This window comes from Diorhabda sublineata, chromosome 1 (genome assembly GCF_026230105.1).
Source record: "Diorhabda sublineata isolate icDioSubl1.1 chromosome 1, icDioSubl1.1, whole genome shotgun sequence".
Classification (NCBI taxonomy): Eukaryota; Metazoa; Arthropoda; class Insecta; order Coleoptera; family Chrysomelidae; genus Diorhabda; species Diorhabda sublineata.
Window position 1 is genome coordinate 35,106,571 of NC_079474.1, and position 26,963 is coordinate 35,133,533.

The following is a 26,963-nucleotide window of genomic DNA, read 5'->3' on the forward strand; positions in this document are numbered from 1 at the left end:
CCGCCATCTCTAGGCCAGGCCAGGTACTTCTAGGACAATCCTCGCACTTGATTAAAATATTGAAGAAATCGCGATTGAACTATTTTTTTTGTTTAATTTTTGAAATGAAACGATAAATAACAATTTTCGTTTATTTATTCTTATACATTTATTAAAAATTCCAGGGGTTATTTATTTTGATGTCGGGCAGAAGAAACCGAAAATAATTGTTGATAATCACGAATATCTGATGCGTACAAACAAAACAGGCGAGACGCACTGGTTATGCAACCAGTATTACCACCCTAAAACGGACGTTAGATGTAAAGTTAAAGTTATAACTAGTGGGAAAATGGCGTTGATTTACGGAAAACATATACACAAGCCTAAGATGAAATCTTTAAGGGAATATATGAAATCACAAAATTTCACAGTTATCTACAATGATTAATTCAATAATACAACGAATTTGGACATATTTTTTTTGTGAAGTAACAAGAACAAATTAGAAAAGTTCGTATCTAATTTCTGTATAAATACCGCAATTTTTGTTATAATATAACCATAAACTAATCATTGTTATATATGTAATTATTTTACTGTAATAAAATTTTCAACGTCCTAACGCCGACTCTGTTCTTTGCACCGCCGACTAGAACTATTGCCAAACCAAATTAACAATCATACAAACATGGCAGCGCAGCGTTGCCACAAGCACCTCGAAAGCGTCAGTTCTTGCTACCTTATTATATATACAATGTGATATTTATACTTTTTATTATAGTTTATATTATTTATAACTTAAATCATTTGACGGATTACTTATTATTCCTACTTAATTTGGGTTTGGAATTGTTCAGTTAAGTCAAAAAAAATATTTGATCGCCGGTTTTCAGTTAAAAAATTGAATTTGCTTCAATAATAGATATAAAAATATAAACTTTGGAAATAAATCAATGAATAATAATTAAAACTTGAATGATTATATTTAATAAATATTTTTCCAATTTCTCTGCCTCTAAATGAAAAAACCTGATGGCAACACTGTGGATTTATCATTTCGTTTCATTTCAAAGCACTGTTACCAGCTTCATTACGTTGCATTAATCTTTATCCGATTTGTAGAACAGGTCTGTACTGGCCAAATGCAGTAGCTATTTTTTGTATTAATTCATCATTCATTGTTTTACTTTTTATGTTTATTAATATAAAACTATACCAAGTGCATTAAAAAAGACTATACTAACTGACTTTTTGACACCAATTAAACCTGAAGAACTTAATATTTGACTACCGTTTGACTTCTAGTACGTTATGGTGTATATCATTTTTTACCATTGAAATTGATGATATTTAGGCTTATTTTCGATAGCAGAGTTATATATGTATACATATTTCGCCCTCGAGTCCCATAATAAATGACACAATGTTTGATAGAAGTAGAAGCAGTGTTGCCTTTTAATTTAATAAGCTGAAACATGCAAAAATCACCAACTCACTCCCTCTCCCTCGTATATTTCGTGATTTTCGCATATAACTGTCAAATTGACATGAATATTTCAATAAAAACGACGTTATTTCCATAGATTTAGTGATGGTATGGAATTTTTTGTTGAAATGATGAATTTTTTAGATATCGTTTATTTTCAAATGGGTGCCAAAAATCCAAAATTAATCGTGGACGATTACGTTTTCCTATGCGCCAAAAAAACAATGACTAAAACAATATGGAGGTGTTCATTCTATTATTGTTCCCAAATGGGAAGGTGTAAAACTAAACTGATCACTACCGGGTTGATTGTACAAGTTATTGGAGTACATAATCACCCTGTACGTCTTCGGAACGAAAAGAACATTAACATGCAGTCGCAGAAAGTTACCATAATCAGAACACCACAATAATGTTTTTGCTATATGAAATTAGAACACCCTGTAGTATATATAATATCGTTTATAAGTGTTACAGGGACATTTTACGATTTTTCGTTGTGAAATTTTTGTTTTGAAAAGAGAAAAAGTATCAAGTTTTAAATTTGAGACGTCTTGTATTTGTAGGACAATCTGTATTACTAGTTTGAACTAGTTCATTTTCCTAATCAAAACAATCTTCCCAATTATTTATTTTTTTTATTTAAACTTAGTCCTACCCTGTGTGTGAATTTTCTTTTTTTTAATTTTTATTTATTTTAGTTATAAGTGAGTCGTATATATTGACTGATCCGCTCCTGTATAAGCTTAAATATCGTTTTTGCTACTTTACCCATTCAACATTCTTTTCTTATTACTGTAACCTACGAAAATGATGAAATAAACGAAAAAGTATTATAGAATGTCTTTTATTATTCCCAAATTTTATATTAACCAACAATAAAACAAATATATTTGTAAAATTATCATTAAAAAAACAATTAGTTATTTAAAACTCTAATAAAAAATGACATTTGACATTGTTTTATTTAGAAATCTGTATACATAACACCCACTATTTACGTAGATAACATTTTGAATTCAATTCTTGGCGTTTTTATATAATCAAATTTGAAAATATGCAATATTGATATATTTTTAAAAATATATACTTCTAAATAACATCAAATATTAAATTAGTAGTAAGTTTCAACTCATAGATGACGTCAATTTTGTTAAAACAAATAACTCTATGGAATATGAGAGTTCTGTGGCTTTTAGCAACCAAGTTAAACAGCCGTGGTCACAAAATATAAATCATCATAAAAGAAACAAGACGTTGCCAATTTTAAGTTACTATAAGTTATATAATCATCGTGAAAATATGTTGTTTTTCTGTCTTATGTAGAATTTGTTTGCTGTTATCAAAATCCATTCTCAAACGAATTATGACCGTTGTTGTTTAACTAAGTAAGTTCAGGGTTGGCTTAGATACTTTCGTATACAGCGATTTAAATTTTTATTTTCTTCTAAATTAACCCAAAAGATTTGACTTTTATAAAGATAATTTAGTTGTTCGAAATAAAGGGTGCTCCGACTCATACTTATTTATTTGAAAATAGAAGGATATTTACGGGAAATTACCTCGTTATCAAAATTTTTTAAATAAATTTGTCAATACAGTTAAAAATTTTCATTTTTAGATGTAATATATTTCAATATGGCGACAAAAAATCCGAAAATTATACTAGACGATCACGATTACATAGTTTTAAGAAAAGAATATAATAAAACGATATGGATGTGTTCGAAATATTTTAATGTTCCGAAACAAAATAGATGTAAATCCAAATTGATAACCAGCGGTCGAGAGGTTCACGTCAGCGGGGAACACAATCATCCACCAAGAGAACAAAGAAATTTATCCAATATGTTATCTCAAAACGTTACTATCCATAGAAAATAAACGATATATTCCAAAAAAAATTTATATTTTTATAATTTAAAACAAAAAAAAAGGAAATTGTGCCTTTTTTATTCTGTAATTGGAATACGTTTACCATCTAGTTGTTATTTAATGACATATTTGTTAAAAGTAACAAATATAACTTTAATTCGACTAAAATCTCGAAAAAACGATTTTTCTTTTAGTCAAAGTGAAAAATTCGTTCATTACATGTCAATTTGGGACGGCTAAATGCTATAACATGAGCTTTTCCGAAAGTAAACAATCGAGATAATAGATAAATAAGTGAACATCCTCAGGGCTGAGCTTCCAACGTGCAAATTTTGATTAGTAGATTTAGGTGAAGAGGTTTGTATAAATATTTATGAATATTTTGCTTAGAACTGAAATTTTTTAGGTGTTATTTACTTCGACGTCGGTACGAAGTATCCTAAAATAATTTTGGATAATTTCGAGTACAGAATTTATCGTAAAGAATCCATGAGAACTCTATGGAAATGTCGTTCTTATTTCGGTTCGAAAGAAGACAAAAACGAAAGATGCAAATCCGCTCTAATTACAACTGGTAAAATGGTTAACGTGAATAAAGAGGCACATAATCATCTTCCGCCGAAAAAAGATAATTTCAAAAATACCTTGTCTCAAATAGTGACCATAATAAGAGATACGGGGCGAGAGGCGTAAATATCGATTTATAAATTTTAAACAAGTTATTATTTGCACAAAACGATGGTGGTTTTATTTTTATTCTAGTTATTTGCAGCGTTATTCACGATTCTTATGGTGTGTTTCAAATAACCTAACCTAACCTAACCTAACTTTTTGAAATAGATCCCAAAATGTCGCCATACTCACTAATCCGGTCTTACCTTGAAGCGTTATTCACGAAAATGTTCCAAGATGAAGCTTGAGCTTATTTTTGACCATAGATTCGACGCTCTTTCTGTGTTTCGCCCATTTTAAAACTTGAAAGTCTAAATTCGCGAGAACGAAAACAATTCTTATAAGAACTTCACAACAAGATGTCACTGACCAAAAATTATGAACCGCAACACGTTCTCGCGTCTCACTGGGACTAAACTACAATCACAAATACCAAAGAAACAATCAGTTTGGATAACCCTCGTAGTAGGAAGTCCGGTGATTCAACAATAAATTCGAAAACATTTTAAACAACCCTCGTAGTAGAAAGTACAGTTATTTCTTTGTCATAAAACTGTATACGATAAATAACAGCTCAATAATATAATCGAAAATATTTTGGAAAACCCTCTTAATAGGAAGTCCGGTGATTCAACAATAAAATCGAAAACATTTTAAACAACCCTCGTAGTAGAAAATACAGTGATGTAGCATAAAAGTTATGTGAGTAATTTTTTACTTACCCTCGTATTTACTTTTTAAACCCGTTCTGGGGTTGTCAAAATGTCATTTCACTGAATATATTTCTCGGTAATTTTTAAATCAATTTAATTTTAGGTGTGATATATTTTGACGTAGCAACAAAGAATCCAAAGATAGTTTTAGACCATCACAATTATCTCATTTACAGAAAGGAATTGAACAAAACAGTTTGGAAATGTTGCCGATATTTCAGGTGTAAAGAAAATCGATGTAAATCCACTTTAGTGACCACCGGAAGAATAGTCACTGTCAGTTCTGACGTACACAACCACGAACCGGACGCCATTAAAAAAGATAGATACAAAAGTATGCTATCCCAACACGTAACAATAATTAGAGAGAAATTGAGTTCGCAATAATAAATGTTAACAAAATTTGCTTTATTTTGATTGATATTATTTATAAAAAAAATTACAAAAGCTATTTACAATGTAAAAAAGAAGAATCGGAATTCTTCTTTTTTATATAGCCAACAAAGAACACGAAAAAGTTTTAATAGAGGTGTACAAGTTATTGTTAATATAATGTGTTATTATAAGTTATTTATAATTGAAAATTGTTAAATACAAGAACTCATGATAGTTCAGTTAAATTAAATATTGAAAAAAATGTTCTTTGTTGTTAGCATATAAAATAATTCTGTAATCGTTAATTTCATTGTTTTCCATATTTAATTTTTTATGTATCTAGTCCGACCCTGATCAAAAATATCAAAACGAATATCGTATATAATTTATTTGTCTCACAACCTATAAATCAGCGGAGCCTACCCTGTATCTAAAAACTAACCTTAAATTCCAGGTTTAATATATTTTGACGTTGGAACTAAAAATCCGAAAATAATATTAGACAATCACGAATTTCTTATATACAAAAAAGAAATAAATCAAACCACTTGGATGTGTAACCATTATTTTAATAAAAGAACCGTCAGGTGTAAAGTTAAACTGATTACCAGCGGAAGAATCGTCAATGTATACGGTCAACACACTCACGAATTTTCTAGAAACAAACAAGAAAGATATAAAAATATGTTTTCTCAAGCTGTAACACTCATAAGACATGATTGTGATCCGCGATTCGTTAAAAAGTATCAGTGTTAATCATTTTAATCAGAATATTAACAAATATTTCAATAAAAATTTTGAATATGTATAATGATATTGGATACCTTTCCATTTAGTTCACGTAGCGCCATCTATTAAACGTTGTTCATAGTGTTATAGCGATACATTTTATTATTTTTTAAAAGTAATTTAATAAAAAGCTTGTTATTTTTTTATTTTTTTTTGATATTGTATATGTTTAAAACACTGTTTATGTAAAAATCTAATCAAATAATAGTTAATTTCATAAATTTAAATCTACTAGCGTCATCTATTCATGTTAATGGTAACTACAATATGTCATTACGTGTCAAGGTCGTAACGAATTGTATTTATAGTTTTAAAATGGAATGTTTATATAAGATCAATAAATTTAAGCTATTTTATAACTATTTTATTTATTATTATATAATAAACTTCTACAATAATAAAAATCTTTTATTTCCATTATGTGAATCGTACTATAACAATTATTTGTTTTATTGTTAAATTAAAATATGAATCACCGTAATGTCATTTCAGGAATGATTTATTTTGATGTCGGGATTAAAAATCCAAAAATAATGCTGGACGATTTCGATTATCGTTTATACAGAAAATTAAAAAATAAAACAGTTTGGTTATGTTCTCAATATTACGTCATCGATAAAGAAAAACGATGTAAAAATAGAATAGAAACCACGGGACGGATGGCTTACGTTAGCGGACGACACAATCACGAACCGAAAAGAAGAAGAGATAGATATACAAATATGTTATCTCAAATGGTTACTATAATAAGGCACAATTAAATTTTGATAATAAAAAAGTTGATTTGTATTTATTAAAAAGTTTTTTTTTCATATTTTCCTATCATATTACCGAGTCCTGATATACATTCAAAACACGTGAAAACCCAATAGACATGAAATGAAATTCGTAAGTCAATATACAAAGACTTTAATAAATATTTTATTTCATCAACAATATAATATCGATTTTAAAACTTTATCATTGAATCTCCTATAAATCAAAATGATTTTATCACCTAATCTAGTGACCTTATAAAGTATTTACGAATCTTATATGTAACCTTGAATCGTCTATTTAAATTCGTCAAGAGATATCACCATATTTAAAATCTATGAAACCACGCCCTCTAGTATTCATGTTTCATAATAAATTGTTTGGAATTTATGTATTTTGTATTACTGGACATTAAGGTTATAAAAATCAAAATACGCTCCCTAATGGTGGAACTACAAATCTGATGTTTAAATATTTTTCCATATAAAAACGATCGATCGTTAACCATTTTGAATCTCGTTTGGAACTAACACAGCTATTGTAACATCGTAGTTGGCTAGCTAAACAACGTTGCCAGTTTTCGCTGAACTAATTGTTCTCTAGTAATATGAATTATTCACTGTATCAATAACAGTGTTGATTATTTTTTATGATGTATGTGAGCTATAGTTATTTAATTTCGTATTTTAGGTAAAGTTTATTATAAATGTGGCAGGAATTACGCGCCGAAATTGATATATGATAACAATACGTTTAGCAGAAATAAATCGTCGATGAATTACAGTATATGGAGGTGTAACTCTTATAGGAAAACGCATTGTTTATGCACGGCAACAACTACTGCGGGAAAATTGTCGATTAGAGGTTATCACAATCACAAACCGAATTGTTTACAAGAAAATTTCAAAATATTAGAATCGAAAATCGTTTCCGTGGAATATGGAAACAAAAGAAAATATTATTCAGTATGATTTCATTTAATATAAATTGTTTTATGTACCAAATAAAAGTTTTATTTTGAATTATATATAATTTATTAAATGAAAGAATACACCATTATTCATAGACAAACAGTAAACTGTCAGTTCCAAAGGATTTTTTTATTCCTAGAATGCGTTTTCTTCCATAGATAATTGTCAACTGTCATTCAATGTACAATCGATTTTTTTCTCTATAACAGATGAAATATAAATGCTTGTACGAGGTGTAATAAAAAAATATGTTAGATTATTTTAATATTTTAATTTTTTTCGATAGACGAACTGTCAGCTGTCATTCAATATACAATCGATTTTTTTTCTATTAAAAATGAAATATAGATGCTTGTACGGTATGAGGAATGATGAAAAAATACGTTAAATTATTGTGATAAAAGCAAATAAAAGGGGTTGAATACATACCTGGAAGCATTTCTTATAAATCGATAAGTGGAAGGCTTCTCTCGTTAAGGCTTTTTTATTATCAGAAGTCGTATATTTTATTACTCATATTTTTGTTCACGCCTCGTAGATTTTCCGATATATAATAATACTAATATCGTTTCAGGTAAAATATATTTTCAAAAATCGAGATTTAAATCTTCCCCTCGTATAATTGTTGACAGAAACGCGTACGCTGTCAATAGTATTTTAGCTGGTAAAACTGTTTGGTTATGTACGGAATATAGAAAAATTGGATGCAAAGCCAGAATAACGACAACGCAAAAAACGGCCATCACCAGAGGGTCGCACAATCACACTCCTAATTGCCTAAACGCTGATTTAAGTGTATTACCTTTCCAAAATTTCAATATAATCTTTAAATAATTGTACATTTATCTATGGCAGAGTAATATAATTGTAAAGAAGAAGAAAATTGACTTATTTCAAGAATAAATAATTTATTTTAGGTATTGTTCAAATAGATGGCGTAACCTTCAAATGTCATTGATTTCCATATTTTCATATATTATAAAATATTTATATAATATTTGAAAATCCAAGTATTGAAAAAGAAGAAGAAATTTAATATATATATATATATATATATATATATATATATATATATATATAAAGGAAATAACATAAATTGGATTAATGAAAAGATGGCGTAACCTTCAAATGTCATTGAATTCTATTTATTGCGTTATATTCATAAGTGACTGCGATAAATAGTTCCTAAGCTTTTATCTTGTATAAATACAAATATAAATAAAAATTTTTTTTATTTACATCATGTACTACACATTTGAAAAAAATAAGAAATGTAAATTCTTTTGAATTCTGTAGTTTAAAACATAGATGACGTTGCCGTCAAATGTCACTTGTGTTTACGAAAAATAAAAATGTTTATAATTTTAGGCCGGATATATTTTTGTAAGAAAAACAAACTTCCTCTATTGATATTCGACAAGAATGTATATCGAGTAAACAAACGACTTCAGAATAAAACATTTTGGTTGTGCCGTTCTTATATCTACACGAAATGTAAAGGAAAAATATCCACAACCGGAAATACAGTCACCGTATCATCAGATGACCACAATCATGCTCCGAATGCTATTTGTGAAGATTTAACCAACATGCCTTTTCAAAATGTCTTAATTAAAAGAAGATAATTCGATATTTTTATACATTTACTTTTTCAAACTTCTAAAAATAATTATAATCTTATAATTACACATTAAATGATTAAAATATAAACGTAACCTCAAAAAAAACATTCAATAATATCACTGTATGAATAATCGGCCATTAATTCGCAGTAGGATACTAAAGCAATGTTGTCAGATCAAATTTATTTTCCTAGTATTATAATATACAAAATAACTAAAAAAATATTCTGTATATATATATATATATATATATATATATATATATATATATATATATATATATATACATATATATATATTTTTATCACATCCAGCGTTTCTAATATTCCCCTTTTTTCAGCTATCATATATTTTGAACCAACCGCCAAAGGGAACGCGAAAATTATATTGAACAATTACAGATACGAATTCATTAGCAAAATAACACCGGATTCGTCGTCTTGGAAATGCGTTTCATATTACAAAACCAAATGTCCCGCCAAACTGAGAACTTCTGGAAAAAAAGTTAAAGTTAGTCACATTGGACACAACCACCCTCCTAATTGTTCCACCCCCATCGGTTTACCCAGTCAGATAGTTTCAATTGAAAAATATTATTGTAGGTTGAGAAATATGAGACGATAAAATTTGTTAAACATTTTCCTTTTTTTTTTATCAAATATATAAAAAATTCGGAAGCTAGTAGGCTTAGATAGAAATTTACAACGTGACAACAGTGTAGAAGGCGTTCCTCGCAGATGCCGTAACACGTCATAGAACATTTACCTCGCCGATATTTTACAGTGTTGTAGGATCGTCCAAATAGCCGCGAAAAATAAGTTTTGAAATTTTAATAAACCGTCAAATGATAGTGATTTTTTTTAGGTTTGATATATTTCGCTGTAGCGAGAATTAACCCGAAAATAATTTTAAATAACTACGTATATAAACTCGACAACAAATTGACCGATCGGACTTATTGGAAATGCGTCTCGTATAGTAAAACCCAATGTAAATGTAGGATAACAACCAAAGGGACTTTAGTCAGGATTAACGGTGTACATAATCACCTACCGTCAAACGAAAATTGCGAAGGTCTCAAATCGCAACAAGTATTTATTAAATACGACAGAGTTGAAAGATTACGCAGAACTTATTTTCAATAACTAATTTTTTTTTCTAGAACAAATTGGTTTTTCATCAGAAAATTTAATAAAAAAGTATGAGTTAATCTGTAACTCTCATTTTACGTTGATAGTTTTTATAATTATAACTTCGATAATAAATCTGGCAACGTCACTAATATTCACGTATTTACATATTGTGCCAATAAAATTTTTGATTTAAATTAATGATTTTAAAATTATTACAAAAAAAATTACAAATGGATTGGGAAAATATTAAGATGAATATACCAGTGATGTTGGTAGAATTCAGGTAAACAAATGAGGTTAAACGATAAAAATATGAAAATTTTCAGATACTTATTTATAAATTTGTTGATGATTAAATAATACTTGGAACAATTATATTATTATTTAATAATATTTACCTTGAATTATAGTACAATAAAAACGATCTATATAAAGATATATAACGATAAATAAAACTTTTATTATCACTTTGTTGTTTACTAACCTCACTTTCTATAAACACATAATACAGACGTTCGAACTACTTCGCGCTAATATGATGTTTACAATGTTGTCAAGTGTAATTATTATATTTTCCACGCTTCCATTAATTTTTATTTTAAAAATTTACTTTTTATACAATTAATTAATCGATGAATTTGTTTGGATTATATATAAAAATGAAATGGTTTTTTAGCTTACATATATTTTTCCAAGGCTCGCATCAATCCAAAAGTAATATTAAATAATCACGTTTACAAAATTAATTCGATTAAATTGGACAGGACGTATTGGAAATGCATATTAGAACTAAAAAATAATTGTAAATGTAGACTTACGACACAAGGAGCAGTAGCTAGAATCACCGGAGAACACAATCATCCTCCTTCTGTCATTAACTGCGATGGACTCAGTTATCAACTTGTTTCCGTTATATATGCTTCAAAAAATGATTCCAAATATATATTTAAAACGAATATAAACACAAAAACTAATCGTTATAAAACTGAATAAAATTTATTGTATATATCGAAATATTGAATTTATTGGCAACAATGTCGACAGTCATATTTTCTGACTGTCTACGTGTATACAATTTGTACTTGTTGCAATACTGTGGGAGGAAGTAGAATAATGTTTCATATTGTTAATAGTTTTATTATTTTATGAATAATTCACTTCATAGAGGGTAGAACAAATTCGAGTATGCTCGATATTGATTACGAATATATATTCAAATCGGATATTAAATTCAAAATTTAATCGTTATAAAACTGAATAAAATTTATTATATATGTCGCAATATTGAATTTATTGGCAACAATGTCGACAGTCATATTTTCTGACTGTCTACGTGTATACAATTTGTACTTGTTGCAATACTGTGGGAGGAAGTAGAATAATGTTTCATATTGTTAATAGTTTTATTATTTTATGAATAATTCACTTCATAGAGGGTAGAACAAATTCGAGTATGCTCGATATTGATTACGAATATATATTCAAATCGGATTTAAATTCAAAATTTAATCGTTATAAAACTGAATAAAATTTATTATATATGTCGCAATATTGAATTTATTGGCAACAATGTCGACAGTCATATTTTCTGACCGTCCACGTGTATTCAATTTGTACTGGTTACAATACTATGGGGGGAAGTAGAGTAATGTTTCATATTGTTAATAGTTTTATTATTTTAGGAATAATTTACTTCATAGCGGGTAGAACAAATCCGAAGATTCTCGTTAATGATTACGAATATATATGCAAATCGGATTTAAATTCAAAATTTAATCGTTATAAAACTGAATAAAATTTATTATATATGTCGCAATATTGAATTTATTGGCAACAATGTCGACAGTCATATTTTCTGACTGTCTACGTGTATACAATTTGTACTTGTTGCAATACTGTGGGAGGAAGTAGAGTAATGTTTCATATTGTTAATAGTTTTATTATTTTAGGAATAATTTACTTCATAGCGGGTAGAACAAATCCGAAGATTCTCGTTAATGATTACGAATATAAACTGCATACTAAAAAATACGACAGGACCTATTGGAAATGTGTTTCGTACAAAACTAAATGTTCGGCTTTAGTAATTTCTCAAGGTAGTACCGTAAGGATTGACGATAGTAAACACAATCATCTTCCTAAACAGCAGGACTATAGAGGACTCAGTTCTCAAAATGTTATCTTAATGCAGAAAAATAGATAAAAATAATGTGATTAAACAAATTATAATATTAAACACGGTTTAGATTTATTTAAAATTACGTCGGTTTAGTTTATTTTTCGGAATTAGTGGCAACACTGTGATGAAATTTCGGGCTTAATATCGATTGATTGTTAGTTTTTTGATAATTTTGTACACACCTACTTTTTTTAGGTACTATTTATATTGGAGCGGGTACTAAGAACCCGAAAATAATATTAGACGAAAACGAATTTACTATAAATACGAAACAGGGGGCGAGGACACGTTGGAGGTGTACGCAGTATTTCAAAAGCAAATGTAGAGCTTCTCTAGTGTCCTATGGTAAAATGGTGAAAGTTAATCAGTTCCACAATCACACCCCCACGAAACCATCCAAACAAAACTTGTTACCACAAATAGTAACCATACTCAGGAATAGAAGGGTTGTGATTAAATAGTCAAAAATTGAAATAATTAATTATTATACAAAAAAAAAACTCAAATATATCATTCACCACGATCCAAGACTCGGCAACTCCGCTATATAATCTTCTAAAGCAGTTATTGAAATTTCCCCAGTTTTAGGAAAAACTTCGTTCGGCAACGTCGTAAGACTTAATGATTAAATTTCCATTATTTGAGAAAATAATTCGAATTTTCCTAGTCTAGGGAAATAATTATATCGGCAACACTGCAGTACTTATCTCTTTGATGATACTGCTTTATTTGTTTCTGAAGCATCAATTCTTCAGTTTAATTTGGCACCATTGCAAATGGATTTCCCCACTTTGGGTTTGGCAACATCGCGATATCGCTGCTTATACCGAAATATAAGTTTCTCCGTATTTGTGTATATAAATAAAATTTCCCTAATTTAGGGGAAAACTAAATTTGGCAACATTTCAATAATTTTATTTTTACCAAAAGTTCAAATCCCCGTACCTCCGTGGAAACATCACAATATTTTTGATTAAACCAAAATATAAAATTTTCCAATATATATGTATATGAATTTAATTTCGTCATTTTAGAGAAAAACTGAACTTGGCAACATTGCAATATGTTCGTCATACCAAAATATAAAATTCCCCCAAATTTCTATATATGAATAGATTTCCCCAGTTTAACGAAAAACTGAGCTTGGCAACATTGCAATATGTTTGCTTATACCAAAATATATAATTTCCCCAATCTACCGTGAAACTTAGTTTGGCAACAACGCAGTTATAACTAAATTTATTGTTGGCGTTATTGCAATTTTTATATAATTCATTAAAGAAATTATTCAAATTTGTTAAATATCATTCGGCAACACTGCAATACTTTTACTTATACTAAAACCTCAACTTTTCCTATGTTTATAAATATATGTTGAAATTGCCTAGTTTAGAAGAAGACTTAGTTTGGCAACAGCGTGGTACTTCATACTGCGGACTATCATTAAGAATAAAACGGTAGTGATTAAAATGTGTGAAATATTTTAATAATTACATAATAAATGATTTTTCAAATATACTATTTATTGAGACACCTGGTATATTTTTTACATTTTAAAACTAAATCCCGTATTTTTTTATATAGCAATGTTTTTTTTTTCATTTAATATCTTCACATATTAATCAAAATAATAAATTTAAAATGAAAATTTTATCTGATTATTACTTTTCAATATCCCTCGTATCAATAACTAAAGCTTGATAGCCATCCATTAGCAATTAACGGAAGAGACGTTCAAAATTCCTACGCATCAAAAAATCAGTGCGTAATCACTGCCCTCTGTATCATAGGTAATAACTAATGACGGTTTAATTTCATTTTCAAAATATTTTTTTTCAGTTATATATGTAATACCCGGAAAAAAGAATCCTAAAATAATAGTTAATAATGATCATTACGTCATCAATCGAAAAATGGAAGGAAGAACTATCTGGAGGTGTTCTCAATACAGAAAAATATCATGCACGTCAAGAATTATCACGTTCGGTAAAAACGTTTGGATAAAATCAGCTCATAATCATCAACCCACTTTTCCTTCGTTAAAAAATGCCGTCAAACAATTCGTTAATTTCGTATATTGTAAAAATAAACAAAATTTATATTAAATACAAGAAAATATATAAATTATATTTCATCATACATATATTTAAATTGTTTTATTCAAATTACGTGTCTGTTAACGAAAATTTGACTGTTTTATGTTAGCTAATATTTACGATTTGGTACAGTAGATGGCAGCAAAAATTTATTTTTCAACTTTCTAGTAAAAAATACTCGAAATTGTGTTGAACTATTACCTCCATTTTGTTAAAAATAATCGTGTTTTATGAATTACTCAAATTAGTTTTTAATTAACATTTTATAAAAAGCATTATAAAGCCAATAACGCCATCTGTGTGTAAGTTTTATTATTTTTAGTTTCAATCCGTGACAAATACAATAGTTCTCTGTTTTTTAAGTTAAAACACTCATTTCAGACTAATTATAAACGTAAATATGGATAGTAGTAGTGTCATTCTTCTTCTATATCGTTATTTCTTCCTATAGGTATAATCTACGTGGTGCCAGGATTAAGAAATCCGAAAATACTTTTTGGTGTACGTGAAGAACAGAAATAAAACTAGATGGCGCTGCGCCGCCTATTACAAAACAAAATGTAAATCCACTTTGGTGACGTACGGTATAGAGATGTTAAAAACCAGTATTTTCTAGTAACAGGTACGTTCCGTTCCAGTTACTAAGTCATACCTGTGACAGATACCTGTTCCAAGAACGATTCGCTCCCGCCTGACTCGTTTCGTATCGTACTTTTCGGACTCGAAACCACAAAAATACTCTTTGTTGGAACAGCGCGCCGCCGTACCATGCGTACGAGAAGTTGCCAGGAGTCTGTAGATTATGAAATATGAAATACTCCCGCGCGTATTTCGATAATCATCGTTTATAGGTGGATTCCCGATTTGGTTCACGTCCAACGGTGGCGAAGTCTCATTAGTTTTGCATTTATGTTTTGAAGCCGTTGAACGTTGAAGCTATCATCAAGTTATATCAGTAGTAGGTGATTGTTGTTATCATTCGAGAAATGAATGTCCAGAATAGGAAGTCAAGTGTTGTGTGGAATTTTTTCTCGGTAGTTCAAAACGTGAAACAGATTGCAATTTGTGATTTATGCAAACAAAAACTTTCGTGTAAATCATCCGTTTCAAATTTGAGGAAGCATTTTCAAAGAAAACATCCTACCGTAAAAATTCCTGTATCTTCTAACACTATTAGCAATGTCAATTCAGATGAGACGGAAAATAAAGTACTGGATACAGATCATGAAAATACCGGAATAACTTCTACAAAACGAACGCTGCTACCAGTAAGTTATATATTGCATATTTATGGTATTGGAATATCGAATAATATTCCGAATTCCTCTTCTTGTATGGAAACAATTACACGAAGAAAAATAGAACAAACACGGCAAAATAATAAAATTGACAATTACATACCGAGGAAACTTACCGTACCCGTAAAAAGAAAGATTGATAATGAATTTGTCAAATTGTTTTACAGTCGAACTCCAATAATTCGAACTGCAAGGGACCGTAGCAAAAGTTCGATTTATCGAGGTGTTCGAATTATCGGAGTTGTGCACATTTACATACATACATATAACTTTTTTTTCTAATCCCCAATGTCTCGTAACTTCGATAAGTTCTCTGGTTAAGTTTTCGATAGTATGACTCTCATAAAAAACTGCACATTTCGAAAGTGCCGAATGTATCTCAAACTTTTCATCTATAAAATGCACAGTTATAGCCATAAAACTGTCATTATTCAATGATGTCCAACAATCAGTAGTCAGACAAACAAAGGGATCTATTTTTTTTTTTAGTATTTCACTCAAACTAATTTGACACTTTTCATACAAATTCGGAATCATTGTTTTTGATATTAGTTGTCTGGTAGGTAATTCATAACTTGAATTCAAAGCTTTCACGAAAAGTCTGAAACCCTTATCTTATCGACTATTCTGTACGGCTGATAATCCAAATACAGTCGAACTCCGATAATTCGAACACCGATAATTCGAATTCCTCGTTAATTCGAACTTTTGCGTCGGTCCCTTGACATTCCTATACTAACACATGTAAAAAAACCTCGATAATTCGAACTTTTGAAGTTCGAATTATCAAAAACATTCGTATTTTCTGTGTTAAAATTACCGAAAAATTCGAATTTTTGGCGTTTAAATAATTGAAAAGTTCGAATTTTTTATGTTCGAATAATTGAAAAATTCGAATATTTTTCTTGTATAAATTATGTATGTACATATGTATTAAAAAATTCGAACTGTTAGTGTTGAAAAAAATTGAAAAATTCTAATCTTCAGATTCTAGGTAAGACGACGATATTTTGTCGAATCACTCGATTTGCTTCAAAGGAAAAAATCGTCAGCATGAAGCAATCTAGCATAGCTGATTTCTTTACAAAAAAATAAATATATGTATTTTTTTTTATTTTAAGATAAATAATCGGTCCTTTTTAGGACCAAAAATTCTTCAAACGTATACAAATTATTATTTTAAATAAATAAATAAATAAATAAACATGTTATATACCCATAACATATTTATTTATTTATAAAATGGAAAGATGCATCGAAATGCATACATATACAGGGTGCGGCAGCATAACTTCCTTTTTTAAAAAGTTCGCCATTTAGTCGGTAGATGTCGTAACGGAGTGCTAGTGGTCTCGTTCGAGAGGGGGGACTATAAAGTTTTGTCCCGGCACAGTTCAGTCGCCATCATGCGTTGGAACAGTGAGGAGCGTGCGTTTGCCGTTGAGGTTTACTTTTCGAGCGGATGTTCTGTGATCGCAACCCAGCGCGCCTTTCGGAATCGCTTTAATTTAGCCCCCTTGGCCCCTGTCCCGGACCGGAAATCAATTGTTACGTGGGTCACTACGTTCAGACAAACTGCAAGTGTGACAAGACGAAGAACTGGAGTCCCTCGGCCCATTAGATCACCGGAGAACATTGAGTTAGTTAGAACTTCAGTGTTGCGATCACCACGGCGTTCTGCGCGCAAACATGCGTCTGCCCTTGGACTTTCCGATCGTTCTGTGAGGAGAATACTTCATGATGATCTTCATTTTCATCCATACAAGATGGCAATTGTGCAGGAACTTTCTGAACGTGACTTCAATTCTCGGAGGAACGCGTGTGAGGTTTTTCTGGAAGTCGTTCCTGAGGACGCTATTGTTTTTTTTAGTGATGAAGCCCATTTTCATTTGTGTGGATCCGTAAACAAACAAAACATGCGCTACTGGGCTGATACCAATCCTCGACAATTGCATCAACGGCCTTTGCATTCACCTAAAGTCACAGTGTGGTGTGCAATTTACTCACGTGGAATTATTGGTCCCTGGTTCTTTGAGGAAAATGAAGTCACAGTGACAGTGAATTCGCACCGGTATGTAAACATGTTACAGGAATTTTTTTCCCACGGCTAGATGAGTTGGACTTAGGGGACACTTGGTTCCAACAAGACGGAGCAACGGCACACACTTCAAGAACATCGATGGCTGTTTTGAGGGAACACTTCCCAGAGCGCCTTATCTTAATTAGGGGCGATTTGGAGTGGCCAGCCCGCTCTCCCGATTTGACCCCTTGTGATTATTTCCTATGGGGTTTTTTGAAATCCCGTGTGTATGTGAACCGTCCAAGGACCCTACAAGATTTGAAGACGAACATCCAGGAAGAAATTGCCAACATAAACGCCTGCTATGCTGGCAAGAGTCATGACAAACGCCAGAAATCGGTTTACTCAGTGTATGGAGAATGGGGGACGTCACCTAACTGATTTGATCTTCAAAACTCAGTAAAACAAAACTTTATGTATGTGCCTGTATTATAAAAAACGAATAAAAATTTTCTGATTCATACAATAAGTTTTATTAACTTTTGAAAAAAGGAAGTTATGCTGCCGCACCCTGTACTAGCTGTATCGGATAATGCATCTAATGTTAAAGGGGCCATTAACAGCACCGGATGGAAATTTTTAGGTTGTTATGCTCACACTTTGAATCTCGTTGTTCAAGATGCTCTCAAATTACCCACAATAAAACCTATTTCGGATAAACCTAGAACTATAGTGAGTCATTTCAAACGAGGTTCCAAGGCTACTGCTAAATTGAATGAAATCCAAAAAAATTCTGGAATTCAAGTTCCAAAAAAAAAAAAATACTTCAAGATGTGGTCACCAGATGGAACTCCACATTTTATATGTTCGAGAGATTTATAGATTTGGAAGTTCCACTGCGTTCAACAATTGCTCTACTTGATGCAAATTTACCAACAACCTCAATGGCAGAATGGGGTATAATGAAAGATATATGCAAAATTCTGAAAACGCTACTCGTTCTGTAAGCGGAGAAAACTATATGTCTTTAGTTATAGTAATTACCAACGGTTCACTAGATGTGTGCAATGAATTGTCACGTATTCCAGACTTGTCAGAGATATCGAAGTTTTGTTTTGAAAAAATGTGAAACTGGACTTCGAGAACGATTGGGCAATATGGAATACAGCAATACAATGGCTATTTGTACATTTTTGGATCCAAGGTTCAAAACATTTGGTTTTAAAAATGCAGATGCCGTGGAAAGGGTTCGTAAAAATGTTATTAGCGCTTTAGTAGAAATAATAGATTCTACGGAAAAAAAAAATAAAATTGATTCCGCGGAATCAAATAATGAAATCAATTCGTCCGACGAACCTGCTTCAAAAAAACCGAAAACGAATGAAGAAAATGTCATTGCTGAATTTTCTATTTGTTCTTCACTTGACAAGATAGCGAGTGGTCATGGTAGCATGAAAAAAAATTCAACTTCAAGGGCTCTAATGGAGTTACAAAGATATATGGAGGATGATCTCTTGGAAAGGAATAAGAATCCCATGCAGTGGTGGAAAGACTGTAGCTATATGTACCCTAATTTGAGTAAGCTGGTGAGGCAAAAATGTTGCCATGTGAAAGACTATTTTCCAAAGCTGGAAATTTACTGCATGAAAAACGTACTCGTTTAAGTGCGAAAAAACTACAACAAATGTTGTTTTTGAATATGAATAGTAAGTTCATGAAGTAATTATGAAATTATTCTTCAAAGGCATTCCCGCAATCATTCAGTTCCTTTTATTTCCAAAGAAGAGTTTTATTGTTTTAAATAATTATTTTTTTAAGAATATATTTTTATTTGTTACGAAGAATATTATAAGATAAGAAATTCCCAGATGTCCGTATAACTGTTCGATTCCATTCCATTCCGATATCTCCCATATTTCAGCGTACCCTGACACGAACTTATCCGAGCCCCACCGTTCTTACCGCCGGGTCCGGAGCGGATCGACTACGTTAACGTCGTACGCACGCGTTTTCAAATATATACCCGTCTACGCTAGTAATCGAGTACGAGTACGATCCGTACCTGTTACAAGTTGTTCCTAGTCGATACCTGTTCCAAGATACCTGTGACAGGTATTTCGTACCATCTCTAGTACGTAAAAGTTAATAATCAACATAATCATATACCGTTATTGAAAGGAACTAAAATGAATAATAAATTTATACAAACTGTCGAAATTATTAGATCAAAAACGAAAATATAAAATAAATAGCTTTAAATATTTGCGTGCTGGTTAGGATGACATAAACAACTATTCTTATTTGTCATTAACAATGATTCATCAGTATTATATATTTAACACTAAATCTAGTCTGAATTGTAACCAAAATATACTCAAAATTTTCATTTTCTATTTATTTTTTTGCCAAATTTGTATTTAAGACAATGTTAGTGATATTGTGTCATGAAAAGAAATTGAATCAAACAGGGTCGGACTAGATATGGAGGCCCATCTTTAACAAATTTTTAGCGGTACGCCCAACATGTTAAAAATGAAAAGTTTATTTTTAAGTAATTATAAAATGGAAGTTTCCACTATTTTTAGTGGATTGCACGATTGGCAACATCGCTATACTTTTCTCTATTCGCCTATAGTATATACGAAGTTACCCCAGGTTTTGGAAAAATACGTTTGGCAACTCCGGATTGAATCTATACTGAAAAAATTAACTTTAACGATTCAACCAAATTCAGGAAGCCCAATTCGGCAACACCACAAAACTTTTGTTTATTAATGATATCATTATATTGTCACGACATTGGGGAAATTTCAATTTGGTTGGGCAACACTGTTTTTCTGAAACAATTTTCCAAATATTCAGTTTTTGTTAGAATTTAGTTTGGCAACATTGCAATTGTCAGATTTTTCAATTTTTAGCGAAACTTTGGCAACACTACAAACTCGACACATGTCTCTAGAGCAGTATTTTCACGAAAATATCAAATTTTCCTATTTTGGGGAAATCGAACGAATTTCCCCAGTTTAGGGAAAAAGATAGTTTTTTAATTGCTTTACGGAAATTTGGCGAAACTGCTATCTTCATATGTTTCATTAAAGCAGTTATTCAGTATTTCAAAATCCTAATTTGGCAACACCGAAATAGTTTTATAAAAAAATCAATGTTTCTTATTTAGGTGAAAATAGATCAGATTTATTCAGAGATACAGTTCGGCAACACCGCAGTACTTTTTCACGAATTTTCTGTAATTTAGATTTGGCAACACTGTAATCTCTATATTTGATATTCTTGAAATGATAATATTAATTTTAAATGATATAGTAAATAATTTCTTTAGAATTTCAGTTGAAAATTGTTTTTAGGCATAGTTTATATAATCCCAGGAACAAAACACCCCAAATTAGTGGTAGACGATAACGAATACTCCGTATACCTAAAACACGAAGATAGAACAAGATGGCGATGCAGTTGTTACTTCAAAACGAAATGTAAATCTACGTTACTGACATACGGAAGAGTAGTTCGAATCAATCACGAACACAACCACGCGCCATCGATGTCAGGAAAAGATTTAAACAATCAATTAAAACAATTTGTATCGATTATTAGAAACATACAGAACCATTAATACTCGAATAAAATATCTATATCCCTATTTTTATAAATATCATTTATTTCTATGATTCAGAGCATGTTTGATAATCGATTTTTGTAGATTTGATCTTCGTTTTACCGGGTAGAAAGTATCCGAGAATAATAGTCGATGGTTTCGAATACAACGTACATAAAAAAGAAGAAACTAAAACTCGATGGAGATGTACGAACGGATCTAAAACAAAATGTACCGCTACAATATATAGTTACGGCAATACGGTCATTATGAAACGATTACACAATCATCCTAAAAATAAAATCGATAGTTTAAATAAAATCGGCGTACCGAAATTTGTGAAGATTCTAAGACAATAATCGTTTCCCATGATATTGTACGTTGTTGCCACGTTTTGTTTTTCATTTGTTAACTATATAGAATTTAGTTTGATTTATTTTAATGTTTATATTTTGGCAGCAATTGTTATTACAAACGTCACAGTTACCAACGTAAATACCTTTTAGTAATTTCATTACTATTGATAAGAAATAAATTAATACAGGGTGTCTCAACTTATATAAATTTGTTTAATGAATAAAAATTATTTTTTTTGTATAAGATTCGTTTATTAAATTTTTTTTTATCAAATGATTTTGTTCTTCCTTTCGTTTCTATTACCTTAATTTATATACAGAGTTTTCCTAAAAACGATAAATTTATTTTTGTATTGATGATTAATTTTTAGGTATCGTGTATTTCTGTCCAGGAAGAAAACACCCCCGTTTAATTCTCAATAATTACGAGTATAATTTCCATATTAAAGAAGCTACACGAACAAGATGGCGATGTAAAAATCAAACCTCAAGTAAATGCAGCGCCACACTGTATACTTCAGGATATCAAGTGGAAATAAAAAACCGCCATAATCACGAGCCACATAAAGTTAAACAAAGTTCTTTAATTATGCCACAAGCAGTTAAAATTGTAATATTGGATAATAATTACTGACAATATTTTTTATGTTGTGTTTCATTTCAACCTAATGAAATTGTTATTTAAAAAAAATTGATTAAACAATTTTCAGGTACTATATATTTCGGACAATCTCGTAAAAATCCAACAATAATATTAGACGGTTTTGAATATCTACTTCATTATAAAGAATCTCAAAAAACTAGATGGAGATGCAAACATTATTCGAAATTCAAATGCAAAGCTAGTTTAATGACAAGCGGTAGAAAAGTTGTCGTACATCAAAATATACACAGTCACGAACGAGAACCATTGGATTATACGAATAAAAGACAAATTAATATCAATATAATAAGGCAACAATAACGGGAAACGACAATTTGTATTCTAAATGTGATAAAATAAACTTTTAAAATTTCTGTTTTATATTTGATTATACTTAACCTCACATTTCCAATCAGTGCTACGCTTCCAAAGAATCCGGTCGTTGACCTTAGTAACCGACTTCGTATCGAATTTATAGTCCAGTCACTAATGGTTAAGAATTATTTCCCATAATATCCGATATCATGAAATTTGTCATGGTAGTAGTAAATACTTTAGGTTTAAAAGTTATATTGTGCCGATGTGTATTTTTCATCCCGTTTCAGGGGTGGAAATTAATAAGAAAAAACTAATGTAAGAAATCGAAGAACGAGTCATTTTTAAGTAAAAATGTTCTGTGCATATCTATAATTGAGTCTATAGATGGAAAATTTTTCAAAAAAATTTGTAAAAGTTTTTTAAAGAGCTTACAAAATGGATGGATAAAAACCTTTTGTTTAAAAATTGATTTATTTTGAAAATGAATATTGTTGAAACCTCGTATGCCTAATACCGTGACCCCAATTAACGTCATGATTTTTTTCAATATGCATTTAATCTTTAAAAAGACTTCTCTTAAATTTCAGCTCAATATCCTAATTATTTTGGCTCGAGTCATTTTTCAAACAAGCATATGTTTTCCATTAGTATTGGAACAAAATAATTATCAATAAGCAATCTTAGTTTTTGTATGAAAGGACAAAAAAATAAAAATTACAAGTCTTTTAGATGTTCAAATTGTATTAAAAATGATTTTTTAATGGTCTAGATAGCTTAAAAATTAATTTTCATACAAATCTATGTTCGAAAAAATTACAACAATTTATTTTTATAGTTAGTGACTGGACTATATGTGAGAAACCAACTTTCACTCTTAATCCTACTAATGAATGGTTTCTAATAGTTTTCTATTCAAAATTAATTATTCTATTAAATATTGACCATTTATTATTTTCAAATACCTTCATAAAAAAATATGAAAAAACTTCAGTAAGAAGTTTCCTTCTAAAGTCAAACTTTTTTGCTTCTTCTTTTTTATTTATCAGCTGTGTGGCTAGATAGTAAATCGCGACGTTGTCGGCTTGTACCTAAAGTTCATAAAACGTCGTTATACTCAAAGTTTATTTATAAATGGTATTTAATCTCAAAAAAGTATTATTATTTATAATAAAATAATTTTTAGGTACCGTATACTTTATAAAAGGACAGAAACATCCTATGCTTATTCTGAACAACTATTGTTATACCATGCATTGGAAAGATCGAAATAAAACAAGATGGCGTTGTAGACGACATAATACTCTAAGATGCATCACGTTCTTATATACAACCGGCAACACTGTTTATATTCACAACGAACACAATCATTCTTGCGAAACGATGAATATGGCGAATTTAAGTTCCCAAAACGTCACCGTTATACATAGGGCGATCAAAAATAGATTAACGACAAAATCAATATTGAGATGATTTGATGTACATGGAGAATCGATGAGAAATATGAATTAAAATTTCTAGAATGTAATTATTAACTTAAATAAAAACTATTTAGTTAAATTATTTTCTTCCCTATATCGTGGCTGTTTCGATCTTCATATACGTCCTCAGTGTGATTGTTGTCAACGAAAATAATGTTTTTAGGTACCATTTACTTTGGGAAGGCTCAAAAATACCCGAAAATCATTCTGAATGATCACGAGTATCATATGCATATACAGGATATAGATAAAACTAGATGGCGTTGTAAGAAACATGGTAGAGGGAACAAGTGTTCGGCTGTTTTATATACAAAGGGAAAAACCGTGTACGTTCATGGTAATCACAATCATTCTGCAGATACAGTCCAATATGAAAATCTTATACCGCAAAATGTACAAATCGTATATAAAAATAAATATTAAAAATTCCTTGTATTATCATTATCATACAAATAATAACTCCGACAACAACGCATTTTCGCTCGTTACATATTCATATTCGATATTTCATCAATTATCATTGTACCTTTTAATTTTATAGATAAGATTAATTTTTAGGAACAGTTTATTTTACTAAAGGTCAAAAATATCCCAAACTTTTGCTTAACAATTATTGTTACACAATGCACTGGAAGGATTCGCTTAAAACTCGATGGCGTTGTAGACGACATACCAGTCTTAAATGTACTAACTTTCTTCATACAACCGGCAACACTGTGTATATTTTCAACGAACACAATCATTTACGGGAAGAAATAGATATTAAAAATTTATTGTCTCAAAAAGTAACCATAGTTTATAGTAAAATTAAAAGGAGACCGCTTTTAAACAAACAACGTCAAATATTTATAACTAATTAATAATTAAAACTCAAAATGATTAACTATTACTTTAATATGTTTTTACTTACCCTGTGAGCTGTAACGTCATTTCCGAAATAATAATGGATTGAATTATTTACTTAACGTTTGTAATATTTTGTAACTACATACATGTAATCAAATTTTGCTAATTTTTGTTTATTTACAGGGAAACAGGTTACCGTTTACTTTGGTAAAGCATTAAAACACCCAAGATTAATAATGGATAATTACGAATATCAGATTCATTACTTTGAACCGAATAAAACTAGATGGCGTTGTAGATTGCATACTAAACTAAAGTGTAGAGCGATTCTATACACCACCGGAAATATCGTCTATCTACATAGTAACCACAACCATAGACCTTCAATTGTAAATTGCGAAAATATGGTATCGCAAAAATTCATATTGAAACGTAAATTTATTAATAGAATTTGAAAATGTAACCGTCTTCAATTATTAAATCGTTACCTGTAACACGGTATATTTTAATTTACGTTATAACCTGTTGTTACTGTAAATATAGAGATGGGATTTCCAATTTAAAAATAACCTGTTTCAATTTCAGCTATAATATATTTAACGAAAGCTCAAAAACACCCGAAATTGATACTAAACGGCCACGGTTACCACATAGCTTTGAGGCAGTTAAATAGATCCAGATGGAGGTGTAAAAAACATAGAAGTAATAGATGTTTAGCTTTTCTTTATACTACGAACGATGGACGTAATACGGTTTATATTTATAACGATCATAATCACTCTCCAGATGAATTTCCAAAACCCCATTTGCAGTCACAGTACGTTTACGTGGTGAAGGCGTCGAAGGGGAATATACCACCTTCAGTTGCATATAATGTACAGATACCTGGTTGAGGTTGACTATTTATTTGATTAATAAAATTGTTTATAAAAAATTATTGTTTATACATTATTTTCATTTAAAGTATGACATAGTTAATTCAGAAAGTACGTGCGGGAGATGAAAACATTTTTTTACTAAAATTCCAATGCAGATTGAAAAATTTGAAAATTTTGAATTAACCTGTAAAATTCGAAATAAAATTCTAACGTATTTGAAAAGTGGAAAAAATTGGGAGTATTTATTATAAAAAATGGAAAAAAATTAAAAATTGCTGGAAATTGAGAAAAATTCAAAATAAACTCGGAAAAATTCGGAAAAAAAAACGATAAAATATAAAAAATTTCAATGAAATTTCAGGAAAATCTGGAAATTCTATAATTCACAATATAAATAAAAAAAAGTAGAAAAGTGACCGAGATTATCAAGAAAATGTATTTACAATTCAAAATAAATACAAAAAAATTGGGAAAATTATGGAAATTTGAAATAGACAAAAAATTCGACAAAAATTTGGAAAAATTAGCAGATCCGAAAAAATCCATGGAGATTCTGGAAAATCAGAAAAGTTTATGGGAAAAATTCTCATAAATAAAAATAAATAAAAAAATCGTGAGAACTACTAAAAAAAGAGAAAAAAAACCCGATGGAAATCTAAAAACTACGAAAATTGGAAAAAATTCTGAAAAAAAAAACGATAAAATATAAAAAATTTCAATGAAATTTCAGGAAAATCTGGAAATTCTATAATTCACAATATAAATAAAAAAAAGTAGAAAAGTGACCGAGATTATCAAGAAAATGTATTTACAATTCAAAATAAATACAAAAAAATTGGGAAAATTATGGAAATTTGAAATAGACAA

The 26,963-nt window shown here is 30.0% G+C and overlaps 1 protein-coding gene and 1 long non-coding RNA gene across 33 annotated transcripts in view; one reads left to right on the top strand and one right to left on the bottom strand.

Annotated features, from left to right (window-relative positions):
• The window catches only part of LOC130449791 (modifier of mdg4-like), a 79,134-nt gene that overhangs the window by 46,624 nt on the left and 5,547 nt on the right, over positions 1-26,963 (top strand). Inside the window, exons 5-6 of one of the 32 annotated variants that reach the window (XM_056787808.1) lie at positions 4,832-5,062; positions 5,558-6,296. The exons of 8 other annotated variants lie outside the window; for them this stretch is intronic. In XM_056787808.1, the coding sequence (XP_056643786.1) occupies positions 4,832-5,062; positions 5,558-5,859 (533 nt within the window). In that variant the 3' untranslated portion in view covers positions 5,860-6,296. Of the gene's footprint in view, positions 1-164; positions 2,305-3,089; positions 3,373-3,749; positions 6,297-6,384; positions 6,693-7,338; positions 7,876-8,193; positions 8,503-8,987; positions 9,347-9,581; positions 9,881-10,105; positions 10,842-11,050; positions 12,611-12,748; positions 14,085-14,392; positions 14,699-21,329; positions 22,208-22,304; positions 22,951-24,077; positions 24,452-24,535; positions 24,802-25,401; positions 25,713-26,963 lie in introns of those variants that run through there. 23 more of the 32 variants (XM_056788175.1, XM_056788068.1, XM_056788162.1 and 20 more) reach the window with 23 other exon arrangements.
• Positions 9,667-25,407, bottom strand: LOC130450024 (uncharacterized). The gene is made up of 3 exons (XR_008910532.1): positions 25,283-25,407; positions 11,193-11,293; positions 9,667-9,734 (listed from the first exon to the last, which is right to left on the bottom strand). It is a non-coding gene; the product is annotated as an uncharacterized LOC130450024 (long non-coding RNA).